At 55.8% G+C, this 27315-nt stretch overlaps 5 protein-coding genes across 5 annotated transcripts; 1 reads left to right on the top strand and 4 right to left on the bottom strand.

Moving 5' to 3' along the window:
- Positions 1 to 1068: 1068 nt before the first annotated feature.
- Positions 1069 to 2677, top strand: CGGC5_v007737 (putative acid phosphatase; the record flags this gene model as incomplete). Its single annotated transcript, XM_032026601.1, has 2 exons — positions 1069 to 2502; positions 2564 to 2677. 2 exons carry the CDS (start codon positions 1069 to 1071, stop codon positions 2675 to 2677), a joined length of 1548 nt encoding a protein of 515 aa, XP_031876952.1.
- A 1694-nt stretch (positions 2678 to 4371) lies between these two features.
- nrd1-1 (Negative regulator of differentiation 1) lies at positions 4372 to 6747 on the bottom strand (the record flags this gene model as incomplete). Its single annotated transcript, XM_032026600.1, has 1 exon — positions 4372 to 6747. One exon carries the CDS (start codon positions 6745 to 6747, stop codon positions 4372 to 4374), a length of 2376 nt encoding a protein of 791 aa, XP_031876959.1.
- A 7588-nt stretch (positions 6748 to 14335) lies between these two features.
- CGGC5_v007735 (Asparagine--tRNA ligase) lies at positions 14336 to 16143 on the bottom strand (the record flags this gene model as incomplete). Its single annotated transcript, XM_032026598.1, has 2 exons — positions 14336 to 14462; positions 14522 to 16143. The coding sequence occupies 2 exons, from the start codon at positions 16141 to 16143 to the stop codon at positions 14336 to 14338; spliced, it is 1749 nt and encodes a 582-aa protein (XP_031876923.1).
- Positions 16144 to 17692: 1549 nt separating this feature from the next.
- GBU1 (Guanidinobutyrase) lies at positions 17693 to 19036 on the bottom strand (the record flags this gene model as incomplete). Its single annotated transcript, XM_032026597.1, has 4 exons — positions 17693 to 18621; positions 18678 to 18805; positions 18845 to 18852; positions 18908 to 19036. The coding sequence occupies 4 exons, from the start codon at positions 19034 to 19036 to the stop codon at positions 17693 to 17695; spliced, it is 1194 nt and encodes a 397-aa protein (XP_031876925.1).
- Positions 19037 to 21361: 2325 nt separating this feature from the next.
- On the bottom strand, positions 21362 to 22486 carry CGGC5_v007733 (Cell division control protein 42-like protein; the record flags this gene model as incomplete). Its single annotated transcript, XM_032026596.1, has 4 exons — positions 21362 to 21427; positions 21481 to 21859; positions 22033 to 22152; positions 22467 to 22486. 4 exons carry the CDS (start codon positions 22484 to 22486, stop codon positions 21362 to 21364), a joined length of 585 nt encoding a protein of 194 aa, XP_031876918.1.
- Between the last annotated feature and the right edge of the window lie 4829 nt (positions 22487 to 27315).

Below are 27315 nucleotides of genomic sequence, written 5' to 3'. Positions count from 1 at the left end.
AGGCGATGCTTACGGCAAGAGAGGGTATATGAACGAGGAAATAACATACAGACGCAGCAATGCGAAATACATATCGACAGAATACAAGGCTGTGGATGGACTTTCACATGGGTAAAGACAAATGCATAACAGGGAATTCTGCAGTCGGGAACGCAATCTCGCGGGTCGGACCCGATTGCTCGAGACGTGTGGTGGGTAGAAGCAAGTATTAGGTGCCGCCGTCAAAAGGTAAGCTCAGGCTATGGCCTGACAAAAGCCCAAACTCGCAACCTGCCTCCAACTTCAGATGAGTTTGCTTGGGCGTTCTACCGTGATTCCAGATTGCGATTTAGGCCGATGTGCGGCGCAGGATGGACGATACTTGCCCGAAGAGCAAGCAGCAGTGCGGCGGTGAGGTACCTCGGTACTGGGCCACATACTACCTACCTAGTAAAGTGCCTTCCCATTTTACCTACCTTAAGTGGTGGAATGGCTCTTCCGATAAGGAGCTTATCGTCTCACTAGGATTCCCTACACGTACCTACCTAGGTAAGGCAGGTGAGGTACTGCGTAGGTAAGGTAGGTACGCCAAGGTGCCTGCTGCTAGCATAGCCGCGGGCCAAAAGCCTCACCCGCAACCACAACACTTGGGTAGGTAGGTTACGTAGGTAAGGTAGGTAAGGTAGCTTGGCTTTGCTCCCAACGTCAGAATCCCTGCCCCGCATATCCCCATCCTCCATCCTCCGTCCCACCTACAGTCTACGGCCTTCTATTGTTTCTCACACGCAAGGTACCACCTCAGAGCCACACGAGGGGGCTGGTCCAACCGATTGCCTCGCGGAACAAAGGAAACACATCTGCTTCTAGCGACTGCGCGTTCTGAGCTTCGCCGGCTTCTTTCCACTTCCGCCGTCTCATCCCATGAATTACTCTGTTTGCTAAGCTGGGCTGAGTTGTATTTTTCACCACCTTTACCTTTGCCCTTCCCTTTTCCTCCTCCCCCCCGACCTCCCCCCCGCGAGCGTCAGTGTCACAAGCATTCCTCTCCAAACACTCATTCTCTCGCGTTGTCTCTTTAGCTCCGAAACTATGACGACCCTTGAGCCTCGCAAACCCTACACTGATGCCGAGCTGCGCCAGCTGTACCCTCCGCAGCTCAAGCTCCAGCTCGTGCAGATCCTCCTGCGCCACGGTGAGCGCACGCCTGTCACCCCACGCTTCCAGGAAACCGGCCTGCCTCCGTACTGGCCCTACTGCCGTGTCGTCCGCCACCTCCGCTCCGCCGTCCTGGATCCTGACACGGGAGAGTATTCTTATCTTGACTGGAAGCGCCGCCTCGAGACCTTCAACCCTGCAGATGACAGCCCCATCATCGCCGCCGGCCCCAACGCCGAGCTCGACGATATATGTGACCATGGCATGCTTACCGACCGCGGTCGGGAGACCACCCGCAACTTAGGCCGTCGTTTCCGCAACCTCTACATCGATCGCCTTGGCTTCCTTCCCGCGGACCTCACCAACGCAGACTCCCTCTACCTGCGCTCGACTCCTGTCCCCAGAGCTCTGGAATCGCTGCAACAGGCTCTTACCGGCCTCTACCCAACTCAGAACCGAGCCCCCGACCTGCCGACCCTCGCCATCATCACCCGATTACAGCCAGACGAAACTCTCTTCCCCAACGATGGCATGTGCCGTCGTTTTGCCGTCCTTTCCCGCGCGTTTGCCCAGCGTACTGCCGACCGGTGGAACGACACGCCAGAGATGGAATACCTGAACAAGAAACTCGGCAAGTGGATGCCCCCAGGCTCGCGAGTTGCCGTCGACTCCCGTCCTCGATTGAGTGGTGTCATGGACAGTATCAATGCCACGCGTGCCCATGGCCCACAGACGAAGCTTCCCTCCGAGTTCTACGATGCCAGAGCCATTTCAATCATAGAGAAGATTGGTGTCGAGGAGTGGTATAGCGGATATAAGGAGAGTCAGGAGTACCGTACCCTGGGCATCGGTGGTTTGATGGGCGATGTTGTGGCTCGCATGGTCGGCAGCGTGGAGCACACTCCGGCCGACGGTGACTACGAAATCAAGAATCCCGGCGCCGCTCCCCATCCCGTAAGATTTGGCATGAGTGGTTGCCATGATACCACCTTGGCAGGTGTGTTGTCCAGTCTGGGTGCTTTCGGCAATGACAAGTGGCCCCCCTTCACCAGCCACATCGCCATTGAACTGTTCCGTGACTCAAAGGTCCCGGCCGTAGAGACTTCCACCACTGTGCCAGCTGCTGCCACCCCTCAGACAGCCAGCTGGTTCAACTCATGGTTCTCGTTTGGCCGCTCCAGCACTCCGTCTCCCGGCACCGCGCCGCCGGGGATCGGTCGTAAGCCCACCTCCGACCTCATTGAAGCTGAGAAGAACCAGCTGGACGGATACTACGTGAGACTGAGATACAACGATGAGCCCGTCACCATCCCCGGCTGCAAGCCTGCTGGAAGCCATCTTGAAGGCGACGAGTCGTTTTGCACCTTGGTAAGCATTGCCGATCAGACCCTAACGGCCCCAACATGCGCAATTCTGACATGTCACGCAGGCCGCCTTCAAGTCGATCGTCGACAAATACACCCCCAAGAACTGGAAGCAACAGTGCCGCACGAACCTCGACGCCCCGGCTATCCCGGCCAGCCCAGAGCCGGCTGGATACTAATGACTCTACTTGAGATGACGGAGTAATGTTTTGGCAGTTAAGGTTCCAAAAGAGACAGCATGTTTTTTTGACGAGCGGGCTTTTTACAGGATAGAACTGAGAGATGTGCCACATTTACAGGGACTACAGGGCCGCATACTTAGTCGTTCATCATATTGCACAGAAAAATACCCGATTGGTTACGTTTCATCGCTTCCGATGATGTAATGGGCTTTTACAAAAGCACCGCCAAACTTGTGCAGGGGTTTCAGTCTGGAGAAATACAGAGCAGAGACTACAAGAATCACATGTATCCAAGTGAACAAACTGAACCATGCCGGAGCTGAGCATGGTGTTACATCAAGGTGTTCGGGCTTTACGGTGGATTTAACGCAGGAGCAATATGAGTCCCTTTAACCGTCAGCATATCCATTCTGCCACTAATTGAACCACGTCTCATAGAAAAGCTGGTCCCTGGACACTCTCGTCGAGACAATCGTGAACTGAAGATCCGGACGCCCTGGCTTCTCGAAGACCTGCTGGGTGACCACAGCATCGATAGAAAGAAACCTAGAGAGTCTGTCTCCCTCTTTCGCCATGGCCTGCGTACGTACCATGCTTGAATGAGTTTTCATGCATATACGTGACCTCCATACCTCTCAAACTCAACCGAGCCTGTACACGACCACTGTACACGACCATGTCAATAATACCGCAGTGCCCACGGTGAAGAGAACGATCTGGCTTTCCAACCGCTAGTCCAATAATCATCCTCCAACGCTTTGAAATGTAGAAATTCCAGCTCGGGATTCTACATGAAGGCGCGTTGGCGGAGGCCCATACATCACAACCGCTGTAGGCGCGCCTTCGGGAAATGAGTAGAATACAACACACGTGACGTTTACTTGGGGAAAAAAAGCATTGGTGGCGATCAAACCGATCCTTCTTCACTTCAACCGGTCACAAGAGCGTACTTTGAGTGCGGATGTTGTACAGGTTGGGTATCGATGCCTGGCGCCGCATCATGGAGATCGCCGGTTCCTGGAGGGCTGGAGGGGGAGTGACACATGGACCCAAATGCAGTCACGTTGAAGTGAGCGAGATCTTCAAGAACATCCTGCAAAGACACATCCCATTGACTACTGTAGCCAAGGACGAGCAAACAAACTGATTCACAGCGGCACATTGACACGAGATTTTTACAAACGGAGATCGCTTGCATTTTGTTCAGGGAAACCTATACCTTTCCTGAACGACGCTCTAATACACGTACATGCTGGCGATGCTGCTGCTTCGCAAAGCCAGCATCGCTTCCGCTCTCTAGATCCTCTCTCAGCGTTCCTCTAGCCCGCCGTGGGCTCATTTTTCCATTCCATTCCACGTTGGCTACGGATCATGAAGCCATGTTCCAGGCATATCATAATCTGGTGTCTGCTGCTATGTTCAACCACAATCATATGCATGAAAGGGGTGTGCCAAAAGATTTTGTGTGGTAGTCTCCTCCCCGTGCCCTGGGATCGGGAAAACAGCCCAAGACCACTTTGCCAAACCGGCCAAAATTATAGATGAGAAGAACAAAAAAAGATGAAATTGAATCAAGAATCAAGAAATGAAGGAGAAGTGAGAAGACGCGAGATGCGATTACAACAATTAACCAATCTTTCCGCTATGTTCCTAAAGCATCATGTTGGGGGGAGGGAAGGCAACCGGCTGACTTAGTTGGCAACCTCCTCCTCAACCCAGCCGTTCAGGCCACCCTGAATGGCGAGTCCGTACCCAGCACCCATACCGCCGAAGCTGGCCTGGTACTGGTGGCCACGGCGCTCAGGGCCCTCGTGCGAGGGAACACCGCCGTTCTCGAAGCCGGGGTTCAGGGCAGGCAAGCTGACAGCACGGTTGTGCTGGCCGCGACCGTTGCCAGGGGCCAAGAGGCCACCGATCGTGGTAGGGCCAGGGCCGGAGGCACTCTGAGGGTAGCCATTGGAGATGCTGGCCGACTGCTGGTGGCCCGAGATGGGACCCTGCGACTGGACGTCAATGGAAAGCTCGCTGGGGGAGGACTGAGCGGTGCCAAACAAAGCCTGTTGTTGACCGTATAGCTGCTGCTGGTGGGCTTGTTGTTGATGCTGAGCCTGCTGAGAGACCTGGTTCAAGTACAGGGTCAAGGGGTTGTTGTTTCCATTGAACAGGGTGGCGGACTGCTGAGGGGTGTTGCCGTTGGTGGGAGAACCCGAGTTCTGGGAGCCAGTGGGCGGCGGCGAAGAGACACCTTCAGTACGAGGGGATTGGGCCTGCTGCTGAGACAGCTGACGAGGGGGGTTGCCGCATCGGTCCTTGCCGAAGTTGACCTTAAACTTCTTGTATTCGTCCTTGCTGCGTACGGCCTCGATAGCCTTAATGGCGTTTGCGATGTTGGTGAAGTTGACGAAAGCACAGCTCTTCTCCCTCAGGGCATTGACCAGTTCGATTTCGCCATACTCGGAAAAGTCTTGTCTCAAGCGCTCCTCAGTCCAGGTCTCGTCCAAGTTGCCAATGTACACGTTACGCGAGGCCCCTCCGCTGACAGCAAGGGCGATGGCAGGAGGCAAAGCACCGGAGTGCTTGCCCCACCCGATCTTCAGTCTGCGGTTGTGGATCATCAAGCCCTGGAGGTTGCTCAGAGCATAAAAGGAAGCAGCCGCTGTAGGGTCAATGAACGTGACGAAGCAGATGTGCTTGTCAGGGATGTAACGGATGTGGTGAAGGAGACCACCGCGAACGACGTTGCAAATCTCCTCGATCGTCGTCTCAGGGTGGATGTTGCCCAGGTAGATGGTACGGTTACCGAGGTTGTTGATACCACCGGCGGTCGTCGCAACAGCAGCTGCAGCCACCGACTGCTGAGCCAGAGCGTTGGAGATCAAGTCGCGGTCGGCACCAGTGAGCATGTGCGCGTAGCCAGGCGCGATTCCAAGGTACTGAGCAGCGTTCTGCTGCTGCGTCTTAGAAACGTAAGCGCAACGGTCCTTACCATAGTAAACGCGACGAGGGGCCTGCCACTTGGGCTCCTGAGGAAGTTGAGAGACTGCCTTGATCGCGTTGGCGATGGACAAGAAATGAATGAAGGCGATGCTCTTCTCGCGGACGATTTTGATCGTGTCAACGGCACCAAACTTGCCAAGATCCTCGCGCAACTCCTCCTCGGTAATGTCCTCTGGCAGGTTACCCAGGTAGACATTGCGAGAAGCACCCGACTGTTGGACAGCCAAAGCCACCGAGGTGGGAACCTGGGATGGCTTGCCCCAACCAACCTTGATGTCCTGGCCCTTGATGCAGAGCTTTTTCAAGATGGCATCAGAGTGGAAGTGGGTGGCAGAGCTAGCGTCCAAGAAAGAAATGAAGGCGCAGTTCTTGTCGGGCAGAAGACGGACGGACTCGATTTGTCCGCTGCGGACGTGACCCAGGATCTCCTCAGCCGAAGTGTCAGGGGGAATGTTGCCAAGGTAGACGGTGCGGCTGGTGCCGGTTACCATGCCAGGTCCCATGGAGACAGGGGAGCTGGGCTGCATGGGAATCTGCATGTTGCTGAACCCACCGCTCGTGGGGGACTGAGGCTGGAAGAACTGGGGAGCGCCGTAAGTCGAAGGAGAGACCATGGCCTGGTACTGCTGAGGAGACATGCTCTGCTGGACGGGGCTCATAGGGCCGTTCTGGTGCTGCTGCTGCTGAGCCTGCTGCTGAGCCTGCTGGAAGCTCTGGAGGTTCTGGAACTGGGGGCTGGCAAAGGCCGCAGGGGTACCGGGCTGGAAGGGGCTTCCGAGGAGCAGCTGAGAAGGCAGCAGAGGGGTGAATTGCATGTCGAAAGCGGTGCCGGGAGTGGCCATATCGGCGGCGGACGGAGGAGCCTGCTGGTGCTGGGTCAAGGGCTGGGTGTTGATGGTGGGAATGTTGCCGCGGCGAGGGTGCCTGTCGGCAAAGCCAGAGATGTTGGAAGTGAAAGCTCCATGAGAGAAGCCGGTGTCGCTATTGGAAGGCTTGGAAGCATGTCCGGGGAAGCGGTTGCCAGGCGCACTGGGGCCGCCCTGGCCGACCGGTCCTTGGATTTCCTGCATCCCGAGTAGATGCGGAGGGACAAGGTTGTCCCGACCGATTTGGGATAGAACCGCCGTTTTGACAGATTAAACGTGCCCCGAGCAGGCACGGAAAGCTGGAGACTGGCGCGTTCGCAAGCTACGAGACTCGATGAGAACCGCAACGTCGACGTCTAAGTGGTCGTGTCTCAAATCTGGCCTGGAGGGTTTACGGAGTAGGCTTTGGTGTCCAAGTCGAATACAGTGAATTATACAAATCGAAACAACGAAACCCAAAGTTCGCGTGTGGGCGCTTCAGGCAGCGGGACTGTCGAAAGGGATCGAACTGGCGTTGGTATCTCGCCGGGTTGACTGGGCAGGGAGCAGTCCGGTGACGGATTGTCTCTTTCTCTGCTGGAGCAAGAAGTTGAACAGGTTGTTAAGCTGTGTAGCAAATGTTGGAAGCAATAGTTGCGATTCGCTGGCGAGGTCGATTCTGAGGTACCGTCTGCTGAGTGAAGGTCGTGTATGCGATTCCGATCGAGTCGTACGACTTGGTGAATGGCTCCTTGCAGGTCGAGCTAGCGGTGGTCAAAGAATTATAGACGAAGGTTATACGGGCAACGAATGTGGAAGCCAAGGTAAAAGATTGGTCAAGATGGCAGAAGCCGTAACGATCGCATGAGCCAGTGAGGTCGTCAGCGGCGACTCGCGGATTGGCTGGAAAGAATAAAGAATAGAAGGTGGGAAGGTTAAGGATGAGGGCGGGCGGATGGAGAAGAAAAAGGGAGGACGGGGGTGAAGAGGAGGATTGGGGAAGGTATAAGGTGGTGAGGGTTGGAGGAGAGAAGGTGAAGTTGAGAAGGGGGTGGCGGGTGGAGAGAGAAGTAGGGTAAGGTAGGAGAAGGTAACCAGAAGAGGAGAGCAGGGTTATGAAGCAGCAAAAGGAGGGAAGAAAGAAGGAAGGGGAGGAAGATGCCAGGAAGCGAGAGTGAGAAGCGAGAGAGCGTGTGTGTGTGCGCGTGAGAGGGAGGGCGTAAAAAAAAGAGGTGAGCAAAAAAGCAGAAGAGCGGAGAGGGAGGAGTATGCAGTAAGGTGGCAGGCCCAGGACGGAGTCGAGAGGTAAGGGTAGTGAGGGTACACGCGCTGCGTTCCGGGGGGTTCGTGTAGGCTTTTGATTACCCAAAAGGGTGCAACTAGAATTGGCTGCGCTAAGTTTGATGAGGTTGACCAGGATTAGGGGAGGAGAACCCACAGTGCCTTGCCCACAGGAGGCTAGCAGAGCCCGGGGGATTGGAGCAGCGCGGTGCGGTTGACAGTGCAGCAGTGCAGCAGCAGCAGCAAGCAGACTGCAGACTGCAGCGAGGGTCGGCTGGTGTTGGTACGATTCGACGAATGGCAGCAAGGTACACCGCCTGTCTGTCTTTTCCCGCCGCAATGGTAGGTAAGGTAGGTACGAATATCTGTGAGATATCCTCACAAACCTCTCTTCCCCAAGAACACACACACACACACACACACGTACACGGGGCAGATGGCAGACCGGCAACCACCTTGAGATATTCCCGTGCTAGGTAGGGTAGGTGAAGAGGGAGAGAGAAGAGAGGAAACAAGAGAAAGAAAGAGCACGCAATGCCGGCGGGGCAGAAAAGTAAAAGGGAAGAGGGCGAGAGAGTTCTGCACTTATTCGTGGCCAAGACCATTGACAGCCGCGATATGAAGACTTGGTATTTTGCTTTTGGGTGTGTGGGTATGTAAGGTATGTGTGTGTGTATGCGTGCGTGTGCGTGTACGGATAGGTAGGTAATAGTTGTTGCGTGTCTTTCTACACCTCACGTCCATGTCCAGTACCTTAATTCTCCGCCGCCGCCAATGTTCAAATGTTTTTGTCCATTTTCCAGCGGCTGGAAAGTACAGACGACCGACGGTGCTTAGGTACTCAGCATCACTGGACGGGTTTGACTGCACGGCTCGTCCGTCTGCCTCGCTCTCCATTGCTTGGCTCTGCCTTCTCCTCGGCGCTGGTCACTGATCAGGATGGCTGGCACGCGGTATCCGTACACTACCTTACGTGCGGCCCACGCACATCCATCACCACCCACCCTGACAGGAACCTGACACCCACGGTCTGAGTTGAGCCATCTCGCCCTGACGGTATGACGGTAGGACGGTCGTTCGTTGTATCCAGGTCCAAGTCCCAAAGGCAGTTAACTAACTCTCTGTTTCGTTGGACCTGAACGGACCTGGACCTAGACTTTTGGTAGGCCGTAGACCAGACCGGCCCAACTGGTTGATTGTCCGCGTGCCCATCCATCCGTCCGTCAGTCCATCTCGTCTTGTCAGTCGGTGCCAACGGCGGCCCCCCTGGGGCCTTTGCATGAGGTCGCCCCCCTTGGTGAGTATTCTGCGTTAGAAATTACACGTCAAAGATACTTTCAACGGCGTGATGGCCCCTTCTGGGCGTGCTGCACGGTTGCAGTTAGGGGGGAAGGTGGGGAGGAGAAAGAGACGTGGAAAGGGGTTGCCAGGCGGGTGACCAATCAGACGAGCCTTCTTAGGTCAGGCAGGCACCGCTCTCACAGTGCTGGCGACTGACAGTGGGCGGTGGACGGTGGACGCAGTGGGGGACGAGGATGAGCTCTCGAGTCCCCAACGGGCGACGGAACATTGGACTAACCTTGTATCGCACGGGGTACGTACCAAACACAGCATGTTCCTGGCATTTCAGGCCGATCTGCACAAATAATCAGGAGCCAACGCAAGGTACATCCGTGGCACAACTCCCTGACCGGGGTCTCTGGCACTGACTTTACCAACGGTGATGAACATTGGATAAAAGTGTCAGACGGTCAGAGAGCATCGTCGATGATGATGCTCATTGTGATGTGACGGGAACCACTCTATTGTCATCAGCATGCTGAAGCACCTACATGATGGGACGTGCATCAACGGCGACTTGCAATACGGATACGGCCAACAGGACCCGCGCCCATCATCGACTCTCACATTCCCCCCAAGCTCAAATGCAAACCCCAAAAAGTTCGCGGCGGGTAGGGCCAGCCAGCCGTCATTTCTCATTAGCCACAGCCACGAGACTTGAAAATCTACCGCCATGGTGGTTCTTTAGCGTCATCACGCCGCCATCTACGGACCACCACTGGTTTGTCTTTAGTCGGACGGGGTTCGCGCAATGGGCCGGCCCATACGTACTGCATTCGTACTTCTCTGTCGAGTCCCCTGACTAAGGTCGGTACGCAAAGCACTACTTAGTCGGTCACCTACTCTAGACGACAGGTTCTACTTGAAAGTTTTCGTCTCCTGGGCCCCTTGCCCGTAAGCAGTGGAAATTCCACAACTCTAGGTGAGATGAGATGCATTTGCTGCTCCGACTAGCCTGCCTCGTCGAGTTGATACTACTTGGCAAGGCTTGCAATTACGGGAAACTGCTTGTTGCTCTGTCCCAGTCATGCACATTGCACCTGTACCTCTAGGTAAGGTACGATAATCGGACAGCCTCCTCGCCCTGGATGCGGATGCGGGTGAGCCGCCATCTCCACAACCCGCCAACCAACCAACCTAACCACTCAGCCAGTGCCTAGAGGTCCTACTTGCCTACCGCCGTACGGATACACCAGGCTCGCATCTTCACTCTTGCAATTGCTCCCTCTACCTTACTTACCTCCAGACTCGGTCGGCTTAAGCCATTTTCTGCCCTCCGTCCATGACTTGTTAGTGTCGAATATCCACATCTACAGCCTTCGCGGCCCCTGGCCTGGTCCCCTTTTTTGGCCCCCTTTAAGCCCCTCTCCCCTGGGCCCTGGCTGGCCTTGGACCTCCATCTCCAATTGCGAAGACTCGGAGCTTGAGCCTCGTTTCTCCTGATTTGTCGGCTGGTCAAGTGCCACCTCGACTTTTAGCCCCCGTCGACCATCGTGGACTTTGCTGAGTGGCGGCAGCTGGGCAGACATCCAGGGGATCTGGTCGACGCTAGCCATCTACGAACGCGATTCTCCATCTCCAAGACAACACTGAAGTGCAGTGCAAGTGCACAGCGACGTGGCCAGAGGTGAGCTGACAGACAGAGTCAAGCAAATAAGCATTACTTACTACTAGCTGCCCTACTGGGTGACGGGGTGAATAGTGGTTGTGCTCTGCTGGCGCTGCATGGCCCTGTCTGCGTGCACAGCCAGCTTGCCGATATTGCCTTGTCAGGTACGGGCATTCTTGCTCAATACCTGCTCTGCACCGAAAGCCCCTCCCCTTCCTTTCCTTCCCTAGGGTATCCGTAAGTAAGGTGCGTCCCCTCCGAAAAACCCCTGATCACATCCCTGGCCGCTTCCAGCCAGCCTTCCCCTTGCTCCCACCTGGCCGACAGGGGAAGGCACGGCCTTTTCTGGCCTGGTCTGTCCCGTTCCTAACACTTTCCCCGATCAATTGGCAATCCTCCAAGGGTTCATCATTCTCCCCACCCAGCTCGATGGAACATTGACAGCCGCCTTTGCCAGAGCGTCTTGCAAGCTCGGTCTCCACTCCAATACTCTGCCAGGTACGCCCACACTTTGTACGGATGACCTGCAGTTAGTTGTGCGAGCCTCCCAGATATCCGAACTCCCGCCTGTCTCTCAGCGCCTCTGATGAAGAATTGAAATTGCACCGGCTGCACCTCAATCTTGCACACCACACTCGTGGAATCTGGCCCGCTCATCCCTCTCTCGGTTCGCCGCTCATCCCACAACATCTTCTGAACCCACGCTCTAGAACGCCAGAGCGCGAGAATATCGACGGACGTGCCGTTGCTCCAAAATTGCGATACAGCTCGCACCCAACGCTGCTTATCCCCCACTACTACACGACACTCTTCGGAGACAAGACCGACCATGAATATGCAGCACAGTGTCTGTGGCTGGCTACGCAATGGATTCGAGACTCCTCCATCTTGGACTTACAATCGACCGGTGTTGCCACCGTGATATCGACTTTCTACCCCTACGCGACCTCGGCCTGCCTCCACTTCTGTCCAGCTATTCGGATGAAACACCGCTGCAAGGAGCCTGGGTTCATCAAAACCCCCAGACTGCTACGGGGGGCTTTGGGACACGAGAATCCAACTTCAGGTCAATATCTTGAAAACCTCTAACGCGGCTGGCCCCGTCAGCCGTGGCTTAGCTTTCGCCAGTGTCCCGACACCATCATTCGTACCCTTCAAATATGTAGAGACTTGACAGAAATGGCGAGAGAAACAACTGGCCGAAACCAAGCTTGGCTTCTGGACCCAGACTCGGAATTCCTTTGGCACCAAGCGCCGCCAAGCAAAAGCCGAATGCTGCACCATCTGAACCAGATATCTTTGACCTCTCAGATCACTTCCCGAACTCATCGCAACGCCGTGTCTTACGTTTGTCATGCCTCAGAGCCATTGGCCATATACCTACCCAGGCCGCTCAATGTGGTGGCCTACTCATTGTTTGCTCGACTCAAAAGTAACATGTAAAACGGATACATGAAAAGACCAACGACATTCGAGACCTGTCAAGCGATGTACAGCGCACATTCCAGCCGCTGTTCAAAGAGGACAAAATTCCCCTTGCCCGTGGTGCCTTACATAGCCGCGATGGTACCAAAAGCGTCAATGCATGTGCTCGACCCGACGCAGACGCACAGCGGCAGCGGCAACGTCCACGCCCCTTGAATGGAGCTGGAACCGTCAGCTGCAGGCAGTATCCGCATTAGATCCGCCTCGCATCAAGTCATTACTCGTCCAATTGTCTCTCTCATCAGATCATCAACTGACCACAGCCATGGCTTTCCTCCGCTGCCAGAAGTGCGTTTTTCTCGGGCCACCTCCGTTTGCAGCGTCGACCCACGCCACACCGTTGAGCAACAACGTCCTTGAGTCAAACATAAGAGAGGCTAGGCTGGTTGCTTTGTCGCTTTTCAATACCGGTCACAATCACCAGCCAAAAATACCTTGGCGCCCTGCCATGCCATACATCCGAGGAAGCCAGCTGCCGGCGAGCATTCTCCCACCGCAGCCCTCCATAATTGGGTTTTAAGCTTCATGGATAGCCTATTGGCTGCTACGACGTTGTGTCTTGTTCGCTGGACAAACCTTGCCACCCTTCCGAACGCCCTGTCCGATGGCTCCGGCTTCTGTGATGGACATGCCCGACGCGCATCCCCACCACCTGCTTTACTGACTGCACCGTTCATTTCAATCTGCCGCCCCGTGAATCGTCTAGCTGTACGCGCCAGCGCCCGCTCGGTTCTTCCCCTTGAACCCCTTGGCAGCATCCAATGGTCGCTGTCCCCGCCTGCTGGCCGATCGCCGGGACATCAGTGCGCACGCGATCTGCCGCATTCGAGGGCGGCCGCGATGGTATGCCGGTAATCGAAGGTACAATTCGTGTTCCTGATCAATAGTCCGAACTAGAGGGACTAGGCTCCAGAGAAGTTGAAAGAAAGGCATCCCGCAAAACCACAGACAAGCACAAGACGAACGAAAACGTTTTGCCCTCCAAGGTCTCGGGTGGTACTGCCACATACTCTCCACGCACGACAGCCGCCTCGCAACCACGGCTCGACCGCACAGACCGGGGCTGAAGGCCGGCCGGCTCCTCGACTCGGCGGGCATCCACCAAAGTCTCCTCACCCCTTTCTGAAGAGCATGGCACCAAGTACTTCTAGAAGAGGTCTGATGTAGACGCCTCAAACACAAGATCGGCCGGGCCAGGGCGAAGGAGACGCTGCAGCTCCTCTAACAGGCTCCGGGCCTACAACCCCTCGTCCCTCAATTGGCGACTCCAGCATACCCAGTATCCGTGTTTCCCCCTGTCTGCCCAATGTTCAGAGCCAGATCCTGGTCGAAGACCAGCAAGCATCGCCCGCGAACAGACGACACCCCCGGTCCTACGTAGTGGTGGTTGGTTTGCCTGCGTGTGTCCGTCTGCTTTTTATCCTGCCGTTCCAACAGTATGCAGAAGGCGACAGCTTAAACTCTGACTTGAGTTGACAAGATTTGAAGCTTGGGCAAATAAACATGTCGTGCTAGGCTCGGCTCGCGCACCATGTCTCACTATTGGGCCTCTTTTTTTTTTTTTTTTTTTTTTTTTTTTTTTTTTTGCTTTTTGTTGTTTTCGCGTCTTTCGCCTGTCGAAAATGACGAGCTCCCCCCCGGCAGGCAAGACAAGGTGACAGTATGCCAGGGCCCAATCGGCGAGTTTTCGAACCGAATTTCAATCCTCAAAGTCGACGTCACCCGAGTTGGAAAACAACCATGTCGGCACTCGGCAGTGTTTCTGACGGCAACCGGGGCGTCTCTCACTTTCGGTGTGGTGCTTTGGCTTTTGTTGTCTCTTATTACAAGTCACCTTTCGCGGAGCTCACAACCGCTTTTGTCCTCCGGGAAATCATGCTCCGGCAGAGATGGTTTGAATTCCGTAACTCCTATCTAGACCGACCCGTCTCCGATACCCTTGCCCAGCTTTATGCCGGCAAACCATTGCAAAGTCCCCTGAAAAACCCTGAATGATCTCGCTGATGCCTCGCCGCAGCGTTTTTCCTCTTTTCTTTTCAAGCACGCTAGACTTTCTACTACACATCACCGTCTGTCTCACGACGACAGCCCACCTGTTTACGGCTTGCAACGGCCCATGTAACGGGGGTACAAGCATGTCGTGCGGACGGTGTGCTGGTTGGCGAGCCAGGCCAGGAAACGCTCAAGACCAAGTCCGTAGCCGCCGTGGGGGGAGGTGCCGTACCTAGAAAGGTCGTGGTTAGCGCTGATGTATGGACTCATCATTGTTGGGGAGAAACTCACTTTCTCTGATCAGTGTACCAGTAGTAGTCCTTGGACGGAATGCCCTCTCTGTCGTAAGCGGCGAGCAGTTCCTCGTAGCCCTCCATTCTCATCGACCCGCCCACAATCTCACCAACACCAGGCATCAAACAGTCGACGCTCTCGGTCACGCGGGGGTCCTGGGGGTCCTTCTTCATGTAGAAGGCCTTGATCTCGGTGGGGAAGTGGGTGAGGAAGATGGGCTTGTTGATGGCGTCGGTCATCTTGCGCTCAGCAGCCTCGGCGATGTCGTCGCCAAACTTGTGGGGCTCGCCCTCCTCGTTGAGGATGGGGGGATCTTGGGCGTTGAGCCAGTCAATGGCGTCGGTGTACTTCATGCGCATGAAGGGACGGACGGGCCTCTTGAAATCGGGGTTGAGCTCCTTGATCAAGGCGGCAATCTCCTCGTCGGCCAGAACGTTGTCAATGACACGGCACATGACCTCCTCAAGGTGCTCCAGCAGATCTGGGAACTCGATGAAGTCCAACTCGGCCTCGACGTGAGAGTACTCGGCCAAATGTCTACGGGTCAAGCTGCGCTCGGCACGGAACGACTTCTCGATACAGTAGACGCTGCCGAGACTGGGGAGGACAGTCTCGAGGTAGAGCTGGGAGGATTGGGTGAGGTAGGCGGTCTCGTCGTAGTAAGGGACGGAGAAGAGCGTGGCACCGCCCTCGACCTGGGTCTGCACGAGGGCAGGCGGGGACACCTTAGTGATCTTAAGGTCCTTGTAGGTCTTGGTGAAGGCCCACTCGACAGCCGCGCGGATTTTCATGATAGCAGACGCGTTGTCGCCGCGAAGGACCAGGTGGCGGTTGTCCAGCATCTGGGAGTCCCATTGGTTCTGGGTCAGGGAGACCTTGTTGGTAATGGCATCGTCATCCCTGGGGGCGCTGCCGATGACCTTGTAGTAGTCGACGTGCAGCTCGCGGTTGTCGGGGGCCGTTTGGCCCTCGGGCACCTTCTTCAGCTCTCCGTAAACCCAGAGGGAAGTGCCCTGCGCGAAGGTGAGGGCATCGTATGTCTTGGTCAGATCGCCGGCCTGCAGAACGCACTGCAGGTGACCGTATCCGTCAATCAAGGTGATGAAAGTGGCCTGCTTCTGCTCGCGCAGTCTGTGGATGCGGCCGGCAATCTTGACGCGGGCGCCCTTCTTATCGCCGTCGCCGAGCTCGACGTTCTTCTCGCCAATGGTGATGCGCTTCGCGGGCGGGAGTGACTCATCCTCCTTGATGACAATCTGCTTGGCGGCCTCGAGGGTCTGCAGGCGCTGCTTCTCGCGCTCCTCCTCCTGGGCCTTGTTCTGCGCGGCCTTGGCCAGCTTCTTCTTGTGAGCGTCAAGGGCGGACTGGGCCTTCTTGACGGCGCTCTTGGCAGGCTCCTTCCACTCGAGGCGGGCGGCCTCGTCGTCGCCCGTCTTGGAGGCGCGGGACAAGAACGTGCGGCCGGGAGTGTCGATGTTGGCGATGTATGCGGCGGCGAGGGACTTGAAGGGGGAGGATTCGGTACCCGTGGTCGTGGGCTCGTCGGCGCCGGCGTCGGTGTCGATGTAGACCTTGTCGTCTGACTTGAGGCGCTCGGCCAATTCTTGGACGGCGGCCATGTTTGCGGTGTTTCTAAAAGTGTCTGGCTTCTCTTCCACTAAATTTTCAATCGAATTCGGAAAAGGGGGCGTATGTGACGATGGCCGCAGTGGACACGTTGTTTGTTGACTCGTTTCTCGTCCCGGACGTGAGGCGGGAAATTTTTGGGCTGCGGTCGAGCGAGGATGGCGGGGTAGTAAAATCGGATTGAGTTGGTGGGAACGCGAGACGGAGGGGGAATCTGAGGTGACGGAGGAGGGGTGGGCCTGATGTACCTTCCCGCAGCTGCGCTGTGTGAGTCACTAAAACCTGACCCTTCGAACCGGGAACAAAGTACACAAATGTCACCAGAAGATGCGAATTAATACAGGAGCTTCTCTCGGGCGAGCATCTTCCGTCGAGGACCTCGTTTATCTAATTACGATTCCAGAGACCAGGCGAGGGAAGGGTGAGTCACTCATCGTTCCCAGGGGTTTGTTACACTGGTCAGACCCCTTGATACCTCTACCTGACGAGGAATATATGGTCCGTGGTTGCTACCGGCCCTCGGGCAACGCCAGGGCACACAAGTCAACAGTGAATCTGGCCTGCCGCGCCGGACGAGCTGAGGACGATGCCTGTGGTTGAGCGGGTGTCAATTGAGCATTTCAATTGCTCAGAGATAAGGGGCCCAGATTGGAGAGGAGCTCGGGCCCTTGAACGATTGGGTTGGGCTCCGAAGATAGGAGTTTCGAACACACTCCCTTGACTCGCATGTTTGTTGTCATGAGAGCAAGCAGGGCAGGTGGAAGGGAAATTGAAAGGCGGTCAACTCACCGACATGCCAGACTTGTTGATGCTGTCCTGGGATGCCATGTTATTGATGGTGTTTTTGATCTCCGAAGACATGCTATGTTGACCGTTGTTCTCCAAACCAAGATACGGCCGGGATGTGGGGATATAGACTCGGCTGACGGCGCAAGTGACCTGGCTCTCGCTGTCTATTCGTCAAGAGAGTAATAATTCACTTCACTGGAGCCGAATCGATGCTAGTAGCACTCGTATCAGGATGAACAGCGCAAATAAGTAGAACGTCAGGACGGGCGTGCGTGGCAGAAGGTGCAGTTGACGTGAACCCAGCTGGGGATTCGCATGTTCGAGGAAGAAACCGCTGTAGACAACCAACTTGTGGTTCGAACTTGTGGTTCGATATCAATATCAAGGCGCGATCACGCTGTGATTGTCACATAAGTCGTACATGGGCTGGCCGAAATTCTGGTGTAATCACCTAGCATCATCTCATTGACGGACACCTTCCCAACAAAAACGAACTAATCAGTTTCTAATCTTCAATATAAGCCGCTAAATTCGCTGGAGATAGGCCGTAAATGGCCCTGTGTGAGTCGATCATAAGATGCCTTTCGCCGCCTTTACCTCAAAACCCAACCCAACGCGCCTTTGTCATCCAGTTCGTCAACCCCAAGCTATGGGTGTGCTTCACGGGCGTAGCCAGTCCTCGTTTTGAACACCCCATCCTCTCACCATGATCGCTTCCTCCCGACGCCGGTATCATTCCCCAAAGCACATCGCTCACAACTCATCCTTCACCTCCGCCTCGACAGCAGCAGCGGCCTTGCCCTCCTTACCCATCCCCTCCAGCCCCTTCTTCACCATGGAGCTCAACACTTCATACACGACCTGCGCCGCGGCCAGCGCCGTCTCCTCGCCAGTGTTCTGGTACGCGGGCGAGACCTCGACAACATCGGCCCCAACGAGGTTCAGACCCTCGATACCTCTCAGGATGCGGATCAGCTCGCGGGTCGTCCAGCCACCGGGCTCAGGGGTACCGGTGCCAGGGGCAAAGGCGGGATCCAGCACGTCGATGTCGATCGACAGGTACACGGGGTCCTCCGTCCCGAGCGTCTCCATGATGGTCTTGACGATGCCGGCCGTGCCGATCTCGTCAATGTCGTCGGCGGCGATGCGCACCCAGTTCTGCGCCGTGTCGTCCTCGTGGTCGGAAAAGTCCGTGCCGGACAGACGGGTGCGCAGGCCCGCGTGGACGGAGGGTGCGGACGTGGTGTTGGACAGGAGGCCCTCGTTGCCGGCCATCCAGAACATTGAGCCGTGGTTGAATTGGGTCGACGTCCAGTAGGAGGGGTACTTTTCCGGGTGCCAGGTGTCCAGGTGCGCGTCGAAGTGCAGCACGCGGAGCTGGCCGTAAGTCTCCTTCAACGCCCTGAGCGCGGGCAGCGCTAGGCTGTGATCGCCGCCGAGGGTGATCAGCTTGGGCTTGCTCAGAGATGAGGAGACGGGCTTCCTCTGTCCCAGCTCCCTGAAGGCGGTGCTCATCTGGTCGAGAGCAATGACGTTGTCCATGGGCGTCACGGGGATGTCGCCACAGTCGATAATGGTGGCCCAGTTGGCGTACGGGTTGATGTTGGCACGGGGATTGAAGCCACGGAAGGACGTCTGTCTGCTGGACGCCTGGCGAATCGCGCGGGGACCGAAGCGGGCGCCTGAGGGTCATGTTTCAGCTGTTGGGTTCTCACAAGCGATGCAGAGACGTTGATACCTGGTCTGTAGCTCACAGCCGTGTCGAAAGGGGCGCCGATGATGGCGATGTCGTAAAGTTCTTGGGGTGTGGTCAAGCACTTTGCGTGCTTGAGATGAGCAAACGTGCCGATGCCCGTGAAGCCTATACTTGTGAGTTGAGTATCTGATGCCACCGATGGTGATTACGAACCCCACTGCCAGAAGAGTCAGTCATGATGCCTACTCATAATGTCAGAGAGTCGGGCTCACCTCAAAGCCCCATTTGGCCTCCAGCTCATCCAGCTCAGCCTTGGTCCATTCCTTGTCGTCACCGTGGTTGCCGCAAGCAGAAGCTAGTAGAGCCGATGAGCAGCCCAGCAGCAGAGAAGTCAACTTCATGGTCCGTGTCTTTCTTCGTAGTGTATGAGTTAATCGTCTCTTGTTGATAAAGTTGGGGCAGATGGGTTGAGAGGTCGAGGTTCAGACAAGGAAAAGACGGCTGGGAAAAAATTAAATGCCTGGTTTCAAGTCTATCGGGAGAATTGCATGACAACTTAAAAAGACCAGCCGATTCGGCGGGACCGGCTCAGTGCACCGCAACCGGCCCGGCCTCCATTTGGAAGATGGCTTCAGTCTGCCACTTTCATAGATATGGCCGATTCGCCCACTTTCTTCGTTGCCGAGAAGGGCGCTACCTAGTCTCCAGTCGAAGCTCCCCCGAGGGGAAAGATACCCGCTGGCCGTGGCCCAATTGGCCAATGCATCCACCGTCGTCCGTCGTTGCGGTGTCAAGCTCCTGGCCGGAGCTTCTAGGCTCCCGGAAAATGCGGAGAACATCGGGTTCGAAATAGGCAAGCTATCCGTTCTGACCAGTCAATCGACCTCCATATCCGAGGGGGGCAATAAACCGTCAACCAATGCATTAGCCTATCTTCGGCCCTCTGCTCCTTGGGTCGAATGGCCCCCGCGGAGGATGGAGGGGTAGCGTGGCCGCCGGCGAAGGGACTGCGGGGCCGGATATGCAGCTAAGCAGCGTCCGATTTCCTCCCGCTCCCCGATAAAGTCTTCAAACAGTCTATATGTAATGATCAACAAAAGGTGCATATATCCATCAGAATCGCCAATCCCATCCAAACCCAGCCGCACTCGATGCTCTCAGAATTCGTCAACAACCTGCCGATTGAGGGGTGGCTGACGTGCCTAGGCGCCAAAATACCCCAACTGAGCATCATCGGTTGGCCAACACGAACCCCCCTTTACCCTCAGAGAACAGAGCCTTGCATGTCTTGACCATCGACATCTCCACTCTTGTCCACGGGGGCCCCATGGCCTTCCTCGTGGCGTTCGTAACCGGCTCCCGACATAGTATGCAACACCAAAGGCAGCGAGAGGATGAAGTCCAAATGCGGCGGAGGCAGGAGCGAGATTCAAAGAGAAGAGGAAAAAGCCCGGGTCTCCCCCGCGGGGCGTTTGAACCCGTTAGTAAACGGCACTAGTCTGACCACATCTGTCTCGCATTGATGGTGGCAGAGGCGCCCGAGGTGCGACGTCATTCCCCTTATGCAATACGCCTATCACCCCTCAGCCGAAAGATCGAGGGGACCAAGGGGTTTCTCGTGGTCGTTGCGCCTCTATGAGTCGTCTCCTGGGCAAGATTGCAAGATAGGCGTAGCGGAACAAAGAAAGCGGTTGTGTGGCGGCGTCAAGACCGCTGGGCAGACGGAACAACAATGCCGTCCATGTCGCAAAGCTTACTGCTCACCATCCATTGCCCATCGCGTGTGTTTGTCTGCCTCAACGTGGTGGCGGTAATGCTGTCACCTCTCCCTCTCCCTCTCCTGCAGGCACCATCAGGGCCTTTGGATGGCGTACTCGGGGCCGAGAGAGGAACTTGCACGCAGGAATGACTCGCCGGGCCGATAGGTGGTGTAAACACCGAGTCTGTGGTGCGATGGACGAAGCAAGGTTCCTGGACTGGCCGGTGCTCATCGTCAGTGTGTCTGTACGCCCGTCCAATCATCGCAAAATGAACCGAATAGAGAATAGGGTCACCAAGCACTTCAGCGCGAAAAAAATTGACCATCGATTTAAAGTGCACTCCAATCGCCAAACTGTCCTATCGAAGTATTCCTGCCTGCGTGTGATGAATTTACCCATCCCTAAATGTAGAAAGAAGCAAGAAAGACCACCAAGATCCGGGCTAGGGGACAAGGAGCTCGAGGGGCTAGGAAGAGGGAAGAGGGTAGTAGGTTGGGGGTAGAGAGAGAAGGGGGGAGGGGAGGCGATGAGAGGACCTTTGGGAGTTTGGGAACCAAGTATACAAGGGGAAATACAGCCCGTCGTTTTGATCCGTTTCCCTCTTTTCCTGCAGTCCCCCTCGTGACGAAAGATGCCTGATAGCCCGGACTGTCGGTCAGATGGTCCAATCCAAGCCTCGCTGTCGTTGAACCAGGAAGCCCAATCCATTAATTCGCGAGAGATGACTGCCCTGATCGGTTCCAGAGTTGCGGCTAACCAAGATCCAGCGTGTCCTATGCCATGCGCGCTGCAAACAAAAAGAGGCCCAAAATGCCATTCAAAGCCGGATGTCCAGAACCGTTTGCGCGCGCATCTGGAAGGCAAGAGAAAAGGCCCAAGCCTGGTTCTCGGCTTTTTCGCTCGCCGCCAGAGCCAGAACCTGGGCAGGGCGGAAGGAAGCGAGACCCGTGGGGAGAGGGTTCGCAATCAGAGGACAAGGCACTTGTGCGACTTCTTCTTGGGAGCAGGGGGCTCCAGAGCCGCAACGATCGCCTGTACACGGGTTAGTCGCGCATCATGGCAACGATGACGGAGAAAAGCCGTACCTCATCAAAGACATCCTTCAACTTGAACTGCGTCAGAGCACTGCACTCGACGTACTTCACCGCTCCCAAGTCCTTCGCCATCCGCTCGCCATCCTCTTTCCGTACGGGAGACATCTTCTGCTTAGAAAGCTTCTCGCGCACGCTGGGATCCTCTCTCAAGTCCACCTGGGTGCCGACGATAAGGCAGGGGACGCCAGGGCAGTGGTGATGTACCTCGGGGAACCACTTCTCGCGGACGTTCTCGAAGGAGGCGGGTGATGTGACGCTGAAGCAGACGAGGAAGACGTCGGTCTGGGGGTAGGAGAGGGGGCGCAGTCTGTCGTAATCTTCCTGACCGGCGGTATCGAACAGTCCCAGGGTGTAAGGCTCATCTCCGATCCTGCAAAAAGTGGCCATCAGCGCAAGGCCTACCAAGTTTTCCCAAACAATGCCAGCAGATTCCATTCCCTTGATCCTCCCATCCCTTTTGCCCGTCCATTCATGCTAGGTCCCCCTCTTCAAAGGGCCTTGGAGCCTGGTGTTTGTGTGTCTGGAAGCGCTGGAGAAACTCACATTACAGTGACGGCGTAGTTATCGAAAACGGTCGGGACGTATTCGGAGGGGAACTTGTTCGTCGTGTAGCTGATGAGAAGGCATGTCTTTCCGACCGCACCGTCGCCGACGACAACGCACCTGGAGGATGAGGGTCAGTTCTGGTCCTGAGCACAATGCCCAGTGACATGCGCGCTTTGATGACTGCGGTGAGAGTGAGGGAGAGAGAGGGGTCAGCCCAATCCAGAGGCAGCCAGCGCCAGAGAGGGCAGCCTCGGCCATCTGGCTAAATGGGCAGTATGGCCATGACGAGCGACAACATCTAGATGGGCGAAGATATTGAGGCAAGTGGAACAGAGTGACGCAGCTGGAGTCGAGGGACTACAACTTGTGACTGGGGAAGGGGATGGAGATGGGAATAGGGCCACGGCAAAACGGGGAGAAAATGTACGCACTTGATAGTAGCGACGACCATTGTCTAGATCAAAGATGCTCCTGTGCAGGAGCAGAGACCTGGGGAAGAAAAAAAAATAAGACTGGTCTCTCAGTCTCTCCCTTATCGCGCGGCGCGTCGTCGAGTGTCTCTGGTCTTGTCGGGGTGTGATTTCCAGGCGGGTAAGGTAGGCAGGTAGGTTGGAGAATGGCAGTGGTAGTTGGTAGCAGTGGTGGTTGCCGTCGCTGCAGGGCGAAAGATGGGTAGTGGAGACGGTCGAATCGAAATGGGGGGGCGCGGCGAGGAGGAGGAACGTGGAACGGGTCCTTGTTCGAAGCCGCAGGTAGGCAGGCAGGGCGGGTGGTGGTGGTGGTTAGTTGGAGAAGGAGAGAGGGTCCAGGGTGAGCAGGTCGAGTAGGCGTGGGATTGGAAGTGTAAGGTAGCGGCGTCGCAGCAGCGGTAGCGGCAGGAGAGCAATAGCGGCAGACGCAGGAATAAGGCAGGGCCCGGCCAGGCAAGCTAGCGGGTCGGGTAGGTGAGTGGGTGGGAGTGGCAGAGGAGGTCAGTTGTGCGTGGTGTTGTCAAGTAAGAACGGCCAACGGAGAGGAGCAGGTGGGCGGGCGAGGTTAGGGAGAAGAAAAAAAAAGGCAAGAGGTGACACTGGCGAATGGTGATGAATGGGTGAATGGGTGGATGGGGGGGCCGTCCCAACCAAGGTCGCAAGTGAGATGTCGTCGGGGATTTTTTTGTGTTCTTTTTTAGCAGCGATGGCGCCGGGCGGTCTCGACACACACGCGGGAAAGTGGAACAGCAGGCCCGACCTGGAAGTAAGGTAATAGAAGGGGGGGAAAGGGGTCACCTTGGGGGTGGAAAGCCAGAGGCGAGGAGCGGGCAAAAATGAATAATGAAATAAGTTTTCTGGGTGACGACCAGCAGCCTGAGGACCTGAACGCTTGGAGTGCGAGGTGTTCCGTCAGGGAAGGAAAGCACCATGGACTACGGATACCTGGACAGACTACAAGTACCTGCGACGGCAGGGGATCGAGGGGCAGAAAATAAGAAAAGAGAAGGGAAAAAGGAAAAAAAAAAAAAAAAAAAAAAAAAAAAAAAAGGGAAAAGATTCCGCACGCAAACCGGTAATTAGTAGACACGATGGGCGGCTGCAGGAACAGTACCTTACACCGCGAGGCCTGTGTTGGTTGTGCCAAATAAAATAAAGGTATTCGAGGATTGAAAAAGAAAAGAGAAAATTAAAAGGTTCCCTCTGAGGTTGCTGTTGATCATGGCACGCACGCAAACTTTGGTCCCATCTACGGAGGCAGGCAGCGGCTGCAGTAGCACGAATAGTGGTACCAAGTCATGGTCCAGTGGCCATGGCCAAACTCGTGCTTGGTAGGCAGGAGCATGCCAGCTTGTTCCGGAAAGCAACGTAAATGAGATCCATGAATGGCAATCTACAGATACCCAGGCAGGCCAGATATGGCAGGCCCTTCTCAGAGGCTAAAGATGACAACCTATCAACCTATCTTACCTTGCCTTGGACAAACATACAACACATGCGATCTGGAAAGGGGGGGAAAAGCCCACACTCCTTTCCTCACGAATACCTTTGACAGAACAGGTCGGTGATTCGGAGGACGAGGGGAGGCGTGGGAAGGGGGTTTTGCAAGGCTGAATCTTGCAAGTTTTGGGATTGGCGCCTGCCCTTGGACGGGAGTTCACTGTTCCAAAGGGATGGATGGCGCCTGGCCAGTGGCTCTCGGGTACTTGGGACGGCCTGTTGGTGCAGTATTAGCTGCGAGCTGGACGGCATGGCACAACCCCGGAAGGTCGACGAAGCAGAGCCCAGGGCAAACCAAGCACCGCCTTTGGAGTTTGGAGTTTGGACTGGGGGGTTCCCATCAACCTCAGCGAACCATCACGCCTGGGCTGGCCTGCGTCCAAGGGGTACGTAGACCCGTACGAGACGGACAAGACATTGCCAGTCAGTCCCAGTAGCCAATGCCCGGATGGTCCCTCCTCTCGCTCGTCCAGTCTTGCCCGAGATGCAGCAGCATGGACGGGAGGGTAAACAGCCGCCCAAGACTGAGGCACGCATATGGGGTGTCGTCCCTGTCATTGGCACTGCGTATTTGACATCTCCACCACCATGGTGATGAGGTGAGTTGGTCGAGTCTTGGGTTCGGCTTCGTGGTTCCGTCTCGCTCGGGGTCGGACGCGGGGCACTCGTAGCTTGTTTTCGTTGACCTCCTCTTTCTTTGCTCACCGCCCTCACCAATCACTTTTGCTACCCGTAAAGAGTGGACCGGTCCCTCGTCTTTGGTTTAAGCGGGACGCTGGATCTGCTGGCTTGAAGTTCAGCAGAAAAGAAGATCGTTAGCCGGGCTCATTCCGAAAACCATGGCGCCAGGCCCGGCCACTCGAGGCTGGCGGCTACCCCTACGCACTTCGCAGTTCGTGGTGACATTGGGTGTCATCTGTCGGCAGAGTGACTGTTCGTATGTACATGGAGTGCCAAGTGGTGCTGCATCTCAAGACCGCGACCCAAGGACCCTCGTCCTGCGTAAATTGGGGATGGTCTCTCCACTCCATGCAGCGCTGCGACTTTAACACGCAAAATGCATGTGCATATCTGGCGGTACGTACCGGTTCCAGGATAAAGCGGGTCCAGGACGACACTGGTGGACGGAGCGACACTGGACACCGCCCAACTATACCTTAGGTAGAGCAGTGCAGTGCAGTCAGTCCAAGCTTCTTCTGTAGCAAGACCCAACCAAGCAGGTGCACCGCCAGCTCCCAACACCACCACCGCCCAACATCTATCTAGGTACCAACCTACAGATACCATTATGGTATGCACATGCAGCTCAAGCATCAAGCATCAAGCCCAAGCACGAGCACGAGCACAGGCAGAGAGAGCAAAGCACAAGCAGCGGAACCGACAGCTGCACCTCATTCCTGACATCACGCCAGCCAATTTGCGGCCCATTTTGCTTTTTACCTCCCGCTGCATCTGCGACTGCACTTGCACCTGCCATTGCCGTCTTGTGTCACCTCAGCCCGCCACGGTGCACCCCAATCACTCTCAACTCGGGTCGTGATATCTCTTGTCGGAGGCATCCTGCTCTATCCGCGGATATGAAGAACCACCAGTTCGTTCTCGCTTCAGTAGAGCTATGCCGTTGTGTAAGTGGCCCCCACGCAGTACACCCTCTCTCTCAAGCCGTTTTGATGTCTCTTTTAAAACATCCAAAGTCAAAACCACTCACCCACCTTCATACTTTTCTCTCCCTCCCCGTCTAACCCCGAATGCACAGAGCAGTTCGGGGTCCTACAGATGGACATCAACGCAAGTTTGTCCAGCAAGCTTATTTCTTCCCCATCTACCTATCCAAACTCAAGCCATTTCCTTTTTCTCACGTAAACATCCGACGGCTCCCGCCACAATGCGTATCCTGGCCTCCCCACCTCGGAGCAAAATCGTAAGTTTGACCACCACCGCCGCCGGCCTTCTTCCGCCTCGCATGGCCTGCAGCGGCCGTGTGTCGAGATGGCAGGAGCGCCGGATCCAGACCGTTCTCTTTGCCAATTGTCCCGAGTGTTACTTTCAAAGCGGCTGCAAATCCTGGCCCGCTGGGTCCCACGCCTCTTGCCCTGCACCGATGCTGGAACGGTGCATCGGCTTAAGGTGACCTACCTTACCCGGGCGTATCCGCACCTCCATAAGCCACGGGGCCCACGACCCTTAAGATTGGCCAGGTAGCGATACTTGAACCTCCCTATTCATTCACTTGACCGTGAGAACTATCTGGGCTGTTTCAGTCAACACCTGCCGAAGAATAAGAAAGCCGGGTTTCCTCGACGTTGGCTAAGCATCATGTTGCCAGCAGTGTTTACTCACACAGGCAGCGTCAGGACAACTTGCTACGCCCGAGGCGCCTGTGCGTTGGGTTCATCCAGCAAATACTTCAGCAACCCTTTCTTTGTCTCTGGCTCGAGCGGCCTTGACACAAAATGCCAAAATTGACACGCCATCCCAATTGCTGGTTGTGGCATGTCGTGTCAGCTAGAGACACGTCCCCTATGCAACTTTCCTTCTGCCGCCTGCCGCCGCAATTACTCGTCGCCGTTGGTGACAGAAAACGTGGGAAATCGAGACAGCAAAGGACAAGGCAAGCCAGAGATTTGGGGACGGCGGGCGCCACGCTGCAGACGATCCCCTCGCAAGTCATTTGGACGACACGCACTCGAGGCAGGTCCCGGGAGCAGGGAATTAGCCAGACGGGGGACCGGTCAACGGATACCCGCAGACTTCTTCAATGCTTCCATCCAGCCATGACTCCGGCACCTGGCATAATGGCTTCGGCTTGCTGTCTCGCATCGTCTTGCCCTATTACTCCAGCCCGATGTTCCATCGCAGGGAGGGCAATCCAATCTACCGTCTTGGGGGAAGCTAAGCAGTCTACATGCCTTTTTTCCGCCCATCGTCATTCCCAGAATCCCAGTACCGCTGCGTCCCAGGGTCCAACGTGATCGAATACCGGGATCTCCGACATAAAAGGATGGTCCACGGCTCGTGCGCAACGGATTGGCGTTGACGACGGGGAACAGCTCCTCAGGGGCTATTGGTCTATTTCCTCCCACCGTCACTGAGGTGTTAGTGTTAACTCATGATTGTCCCGCTCTCTTCAGACAGCATCTATACCCCCCTGCAGTTATTTCTCATCGTTGTGCAATGTCAAGCCGTTCAAGTCGCTCTCTAGCCGCTGTCGAGGCTGAAACATGAAGCTTTGCCGGAAGAGTCACGCTGAATGAATACGAAAGTCATGGCATTACAACTAGCCAGCCAAACAAACGACCCAACGGCTTCC

Source organism: Colletotrichum fructicola, assembly GCF_000319635.2.
Source record: "Colletotrichum fructicola Nara gc5 chromosome Unknown KSG_Nara_v1_contig04, whole genome shotgun sequence".
Classification (NCBI taxonomy): domain Eukaryota; kingdom Fungi; phylum Ascomycota; class Sordariomycetes; order Glomerellales; family Glomerellaceae; genus Colletotrichum; species Colletotrichum fructicola.
This window is presented reverse-complemented; position numbering and strand designations above follow the sequence as displayed.